The 8658-nt window shown below is 33.2% G+C and overlaps 1 protein-coding gene across 1 annotated transcript in view; it reads left to right on the forward strand.

The window, feature by feature from the left end:
- Positions 1-8595, forward strand: part of LOC128247382 (matrix metalloproteinase-14-like) — a 347384-nt gene extending 338789 nt beyond the window's left edge. Inside the window, exon 3 of the mRNA XM_052966787.1 lies at positions 8462-8595. Coding sequence (XP_052822747.1) covers positions 8462-8595 — 134 coding nt within the window. The remainder of the gene's footprint in view (positions 1-8461) is intronic.
- The last annotated feature ends 63 nt before the right edge of the window (positions 8596-8658 follow it).

Here is an 8658-nt window from a genome sequence, read left to right on the forward strand (position 1 = left end):
TATATATATATATGTGTGTGTGTGTGTGTGTGTGTGTGTGTGTGTGTGTGTGCGTGTGTTTGCTTCTGTATGTGTACAAAGTTACACACACACATATATATATATATTAAGCAGTATAGAATAGATAAGACAGATAGAGAAAAAAATTATATATTGATAGACTGATAAAGAGAGAGAGAGAGAGAGAGAGAGAGAGAGAGAGATACATATGTCAGTACAATAACATTCAATAAGAGCCTATCACAAAGTTTCATATATCCTCTCCATTCGTTCGTAAATATATTTGAGGTTGAGGGTTAATACCTGAAAATTTCAGCTCCATAGCTCTCACCAGTTAGATTTCACGGCCATTTAAAATTTTATACAATTTTGGGCATTTTCAGACTATCGAATTTCAGTTTTTAGGGCCCTTCATTGCAAATATTTTCGATATCATACATTGGAAAATATGTCTCCTTGGTCCCCACTATCACAATTCTTACAGAATCTAAAGGTCAATTCTTTTAAATAATCCTTTGTCGGAAAGATTCCAACAAAATATTCTTGGGGGCTATTTTAAAAGGCATATGAGCTTTACGCAGTTATTACTTAATAACAGCAGTTGATGAGCAATCCACCAGCTCTAATCTTACACTAATTTTTAAATATTAAGATATAATATAAATTCACATACTCAAAAGACTTTTTTGTGCCACGTGGTTGTAAATTTGAGACAATGTGAAATACTTTGAAAATTCGATATTTGTGTTTGGACCAGAATAACGTATTTTCACTGAGTTCAAACTACACAAAAATATAATTTCAGAGACTATTCCCAGTAGTGACTATAGAAATGTAAAAAAAAAATAGCTTTTAAAACTAAAATGAATACCAATTTTCATCTCTTGGAACTGGCTCAAAATAGAAATTCTCCATTTAGGAGTCGGTTCTGAGCTGCGGAACTCAATGTGTGGCAATTAGAAAAACTTCCCAATCTCAAAAACCTTGGACATTGACCTCTTGACTATACAACAACAATGTGTCTGGAAGCTGGAACCTCATCCTTTTATAATACCTTTATAAATTGAAGGCGGTTCGAAAATAAGAGACATTCTACTAGCCTCTTATTGATAGTTGATGGGACAATCATAAAATTTTTCTGACACTGTATTTTCCTTCCAAAGTTTAAGAAAAGGTAATGATAGCTAGCAAAATTCATAATTAACATGAAGTAGTAGAAAACAAAATGAATCTACAGCTATTTACTAGCTTAATACATATCACATCAAATTTTGCACATGTCTAATATCATCGCATGAAGATGATAGAAACAGCTACTAGTCCTTCCAGAAAAGGAAGGATCCACTTTTACAAGTACGTCCTCTATTGCAATTGAACGGATATCACCATGTCTTGGCCTGAAACACAGACTCTTTGGGCCTTTGGGATGAAGGAAATTTTATTTAACAACAGCATGTTCAACTGGAACATCATTTTCCACTTTAATGTACCAATACATATCACACTGACCGACACAAATAGAATGATCTTGAAAATCTAAGAACATTCGTGACAGACCCTTGGTGGATTTCACAGCAATAATCTACACGCACGCACACTCACACACACACAAACACACGCACACAGTAAGATAAAAAGAAGGAAGAGAATTTCGATTATACCCACGTAGTGCGCTTTAATGCAAAAATATGTATAAAATAAAAGAAGAAAATGCACAACTTACATAGTTTTAATACATTTTTAATATATTTTATAAGAGAAAGGGTATTGTATTTTTCGACCGGTTTCACGTTCGCTAATCATGATATTGAAATTACTGTAATTTGGTATTTTTTGAGATTTTAGTCCATGTAGTGTATGGTGATTTGTGAATGAAATGAATCAACAGGTTAAAAATCTAAGTTGGGGGAGGTAAACGGTGATCGTTATTATTCGGGACAAGGGAGGTAATTAGTTACTTTTGAGGGAAGGGGTAAATAAATATACAAAAACTCAAAAGCTAAAGTATTACGATGGAATATTTACATTTATATGTACGTCAACATAAATTGAAATATATACTGAGACCAAAGTTTGTTATTTAGGCCCGTTATGTATTTTTCGATAAATAAATTTGCTTTATTAAAACGTTCTTGTACAGAAATTGTTTCTTTGCTCTGGCAGATGGCAAAAACTGTGACATTTGGTTGGGTATTAACTTGCGCATCTCTCTATGTGTTCACTCGAAGGAATCTGTCTGTACCGTGGTTGAAAGGATCTGTTCCTTGTGTAGTGTTGTTGTCTGTTTAAGTATCATGCTTGTTTGCCCTCTATAGTTATGTCCACAAACAGAACAGGGTATAACTTAGATTCTCGGGAGCATAAGTGAACTCCTCACCTTCTTTGAATAGGAATTCCGAGCCTTCCTGCCGGTTCGGGTATGTTCCCACATTTGGACATCCTGAAAAATAATTCATCATTAACTCATGTACATGGAAAAGTCCTGACACAAAATGAAATAGATTATATGATGAACTTTAAATGTAAATCCAGGTTTTTCACTGCCTTCCCAAAAGTACAGAAAAGGAAGGTAGTTAATGAAACCTGCAAACAATTACGGGCAAATACATACTTATCCTAGCGTCAGAAGATTTAAAGTTAAGACCAATTATAGCTGGTCCAGCCTGTGAAATCCAACACCTAAGTAATATTTAAGACATCCTACTGAAACCCTTGTTGAAATACATCAAAAGTTTCATTATAGCCGATGTAGATATACTTGAGCACCTACCAAAAACAACTAATGCAGGGACATTTTTGGTTTCCTTCGATGTTTTTCATCTTTACACCAATATCTCGCATGACTATGGAATAGAAGAAATAGAATTCTAACTGGAGAAGTACCCCGAAGAACTTCAAAGACGCATAAACCAGGTTTTTATTATTGAAACTTCAAAATTTATATTCAGAACAATTATTTTCTATTTGACGACATCTACCACCGTCGAAATTGTGGAATTGCGATGGGAGCAAGAGCAGCCTTTGTTCTTACGAATCTAGTTATGGTATATTTTGCATTCACTGTATATTAAGTGTCACTGCAAAATTATTGCGATCCATGTTACCATTACTTAGGAGACAATTGGAAAAGATATCTGGACGACTGCTTTTCATTTGGAATGAGACCATTGATCAACTTTTGGAATTTAAATCAATAATAAATAATATACACCCTAACATTCAACTTAGAACAGAATATTACAAAGAACTGGCGCCTTTCTTAGATATTATGATGAAAAAATCCATCAACCGAAGTGTAACTGACAGTTATCATAAGTCACCTGACTCGAAACAATATCTTCTGTTTAGATCTTGCCACACGAAGCACATCAAAAGAAATATCCCCTTTAATTTAGCGAAAAGGATTTGCACAATAGTGTCTGATGGAAATACTCGGGACCTCCCTCTTCAAGACCTCAGAACAGCACTAACTGAGACGATATCCACACTCAGGTACAGTTGGAATTAAGCATGCCAAAAAAATTAGGTATTAAAACACTAAGGGAAACAAAACGTAACACCACACCGTGTCTCAAAATACTGCCGCATATAGCAGCGCATAACCCTAGAAACAACGAGGCATACTACACTATTGCACAAAATTTACCTATGCTCACTAGGTATCCAAAAATTAACAGCATCCTGAAAACACATAAATTCATCAAATGCATAAAGCAAAACAAATGCTGAAAAGTTGAAGCATTCATGGTTTTATTTTGGCACAGTAGCATCATAGGTTACAAGGATTGAAGCGACATTCAAGTCGCTTCTCTGAGATGTTAGTTTTTGCTACTGTAGTTGATGCTTCCAGTGCTATGATAGTAGCAAAAGTGGTGCTGGTGGTAACTTTTCAGATGATATGGTGTTATTCTAAACCTCATTGGTTATCTTACTGAAATACGATCAAATGCATTCCATTCATCCTCCGTATATCATGCTAGCCTTCTTTCAGCCATTCGAATTGAACGTCCTTAAATATCCGTAAGTTGAAGGATTATAGACTTCCATATTACTGGAGACAAAACTGGAATTCAAATCCCAGTTAGATCGGACTACGGACTTACCTTATTTCTATAGAAAAACCTTATATACCGTAACATTCCTAGTTTCTCCCATAATATAAGACAGGTGTACACGGATGTGATTGCAAAGAAAATTATGTGTCTTTATTTGTTCACTTTCTAAGAACTGCTTAACCTAAGAAATAATGTATGTATTTTTCTCTTCACACTCATGGAATTAGTTGACTTTTCTTGTATGTGTTTGTAGATAAATGTGAGAGAAATATGCATTTAAAAAATAATCGGAAGATATAGCCATGTGCTCAAGAATTTCATATTTCAATCGTGTGGTTTCACCTTTGATCCCTCTACCCTAGTATTTTCAGGTAATTCGATTCTAAGAGAAATTGTGTGTGGACAGCAGTCGAAATGTCTGTACGTGAAATTCGAATACACGTTATGTCCTCATGATTTTATTTCAGAATTCCGTTAGTGTATCCAGTGTTTAGGAACTATGATGTTATCATGTAAATTATACCAGCTTTATAATTTAAATAAAAGGTACACGTATCTGTGGAATACTCAACCACATACAAACATTGCAATGTGTAGGTAGTTCACTTGATTGAAGAACTGGAATATTCATGGTCATAACTGAAGGAGAATTCATTTAATTTTCATAAGACTAATACTCTTCAAATGTTTTTTAACAGAAAAGGCAATTCTATTTCAATCTAGAAGAATTAACTGCATATAAAGTAGGAACACTGTATATGTAATGTAAGCTATAGCCAATGCAGCAGTACATATTATAAAACAAAACATAGTGCGCATTTACACAAGAGTGCATATTAAATAAATAAAATATGATTTTATAAAATATAATCTTTTTTTATGAATTCTATCGGGATTTGAAAACTGAAAGGTTAGGCATGAAATTAGAAATTGCGTAGCTTTTAGTTTTCCAATGCTCTATCGAACTGCGTCAACTTACCATTAAATTCACAAATACAGTACTACAGAAAAAAATAATAAACAAACAAACAAACAACATACTAAACGTCATATATCTACTACGGTAAAAAATAACTAATGTAAGAGCAACTAAAACTTGAAAGAAATATATATATATATATATATATACATACATACATACATACATACATACATACATACATACATACAAAAGCAACTAAACTATCAAAAGCTCAAAAAAAGATAGGAGCAATATTGCAACACGGATAAAAATGCAGTATACAACTCACTTTCCCATCAAAAATATCTTGCTCTCCAAATTTAATGTTATATTTTTTTGTTCATCATAGAGAATGTTCAACATTAATTCTGCAATAATTTAAAATGAGTTGTTGTGTGTATCTGCTCTATCTCTATATTCTGTTTTCTTTCTCTTTTGTTTTTTTCTCCTTTTTTGGGAAACAGGGGTAGTTCTTCGAAGTTTTTGAGGCGTAAAGACATTTGAGCTGTTGGCACGAAATAAGACTGGAGTGTCACCAGAGTTGTACATATTACAGACACCATTTTGCCTGTGGTAACGTTGGTGGTGTAGTTGTAGTAGTAGTAGTAGGAGGCGGAGGAGGAGGAACTGGGAGGGGAGGATGTTGGAGAGACCAGGCATAAGAGGGGGAAGACTACGACGATGACGAGAAGTTATGGTAGAAATTTTAGAGATCTAAACATAAAGACATCATATTGCATAAACTTTTATGTATGCATATGTTTAACTATCAAGCCAAATCTAGTTATCTATATATATGTATGTGTGTGTGTATATATACATATACCATCGAAAATACATACATGTATGTATATATATATATATATATGCGAACAGAAACACAGAGAACACACTCTGCAGACATACATACAGACACAAAAATGTCAGTCACCTTTATGGTTTCTGTACAAAAGATAGAATGCATTAGAAAACTCATGCTCTGATAACTATATGGAATTTATCAGTTGAATATTTAGAATCGGATTTGATAATTCAATATTCAAATTTCAATGTATTTTTCTTTATTTTGTATGCATTTTTTGTTCTTTGCTCTAAATTTGTTTTAGTATTTAACAGTTGTTTTCTTATTTTCATTCGTTTTGTGAAAGTTGCATCTAAATATTTTTGGTTCTTTCTGTTGGAATTATTTGCACATTTTGAGGTGTCTTTATCTGCCTTTATTTGAATACCTTTTAAAAAGTTCATGGGAATTCCTTTCATGTTTTAAATATCAACAACGTTATTCATAATAAACATAAGAAAAATAAATACTAACGCAATAATAATGATGACGATGATGATCATGATGATGATTTTAATAATAATAAACTGGATATGGAAAACTAATGATACCACCGTGGGCAACAACAACAAAAATATTGAAACGCAACAACAGCAGACATTTGAATTAGGATAATGAAATGTGATAATAATTATTTGTATTTTCTGAGGTGCGCGATTATTGCTAGTAATAATAATAATAATAATAATAATTATTATTATTATTATTACTATTATTATTAGCAGCAGCAGCAGCAGCAACAGTAGTAGTAGTAGTAGTAGTAGTAGTAGTAGTAGTAGTAGTAGTAGTAGTAGTAGTGCGATTTGCAATAAAACACAGCGACTTTGTTTATTGAACAATATTTAAACAGTACGTCCGTCTTCCTCAGGTTCAAAGCTAGACAAGAAAAAAAAATACGAATGAAAAATACACCGAAATATGTTTACGGAATTGCTTAATGAGCACAATGTTTGAAAAATATGTATTATTCACGTCTACATGTAACTTTTCTCATCTTTAGAAAATCTATGTATGTTTCTCGTGTGTGTGTATATATATATTGTGTAGTATTTACGGTGTAAAATGCGTCACCAAAAATATTTTCACTCCAGTAAGAATTAAATATCAATAATCGAATATATATTCCATCTTTTAGATATATACTGCATGCACATTTTACCCGATAATATGTTGTAGGTCACTCTACCATACTCTACTTCATAGCGTATTCTATTCAACTGTCCTTCAGGTTCGAGATATAGTTAGCTTTGTTTTTCGTTTTATCTACCTGAGTAAAAGAAGAGTGCTGGATATATAAATTGCTTTTGAAGTCACTTCGCTCTGCCCACTATATGTTTCTTCCCACTTCCTTATTTGGTGGAACGTCGACGTACTTTGTTTCGTGAACGACTGAGGTATCTGCGCCCGTCCGGTCTAGTGGACGAATTTCGGAGTCCTTGTGGTGGTTGTCTGGAGTGATTGTCTTCTCTTGCTGAAGCGAAATGTTGTTTTCCAGTTTAGAGCTGCAACTTTAGAAAATCTTCAGAATAAATTTACTGAAGATGCTCTCATACTTACGGCTCTCAGAAAAGTGGTTATATATCAGAACTAGAATTTTTCATAATCCTCATTTTACGAGTTAAGCTGACATACTCTAGGTTCCAGGTAAGGGGGTATCGCTATTATTTCAACGTAAATTTAATCAGAACTGTAAAATTACCATATTATTAGACAAGGGCATATAGTCGGAATTTAGATAAAATAAAAAAAACAACGAATGGTGTTTATATTTAGGTTATTTTTAGCATTTTCAGGAATATCGAAATATCATTCGTTCGAGTTAGTGTTATTGTACCGGTTAGGTAGAAAGTCCCCCGAGGAAGTTCAGTCTACATCAGTAGTAGAAGTTAATTCACTGCACATCTCGACACTCAGTAGAGGTGCAAGAATGCATTCAAACAATAGGATTAAAGGATTTCGTTCAATCAGTTTTCTGTAATTGATCTATCTATCAATCTGTCTGTCTGTCTAACTCGGCCATTTCATCATTATAAACCATTAACCCCTACACAATTTTTGTCTTTGCTTTTTTTATGTTTTTCCTCTTAAGTCGGACGAAGAGCGTAGGCTCGAAACATAAAAGATATTTCCATTCTTCCCGAGCGATAAGCTAATACATCTGCTTATTCTTTCACCTGTCTTCAACTTTTGTTTAATGTAAAATTAAACTTATATGTATATATTACATTAAAACAAACCGGAAAAATTATACACTTAAGAATACATAGAGATACACATACACACACTCTTGCATATGATCTTCAGTCGTGAAAGACAAATGTGGAATACGAGCTGAAAGTTCACAAATTTGAAGGTCGATTCTCCATTGAGAAATACAGAAAAGTAAAAGGTAAACATACTTGTAAAGATACGCAGAATACATACACATACTTAAATATATATGTACATAATTATACAAATGTATGTATGAATGTATGTATGTATGCTCAAGCTCTCAGCAATGCCAACATATAGATATATATATAATTTGAAGTAAATGCAAGGAGTGAAAGATATGTTTAATTTGTTTATTTTCTCATTGAAAACTTTTTCATTCTCTTTCAGGCAAAATAGATTTAGAAACAAAAAGGGTGATGCAATTACCTCGATGTGGCGTAGCAGATCGAATCACATACGGAAACTCTGCTCGCAAAAAACGGTATACAATACAAGGTAAGTTTGCTGTTACTCACAAATAGCATACATGTTCATACATATATAGGTTTTAATATGTGTTTGCGTATGTATGTATATATAAGTAT

Source organism: Octopus bimaculoides, chromosome 3 (assembly GCF_001194135.2).
Source record: "Octopus bimaculoides isolate UCB-OBI-ISO-001 chromosome 3, ASM119413v2, whole genome shotgun sequence".
In the NCBI taxonomy this organism is placed as follows: Eukaryota; Metazoa; Mollusca; class Cephalopoda; order Octopoda; family Octopodidae; genus Octopus; species Octopus bimaculoides.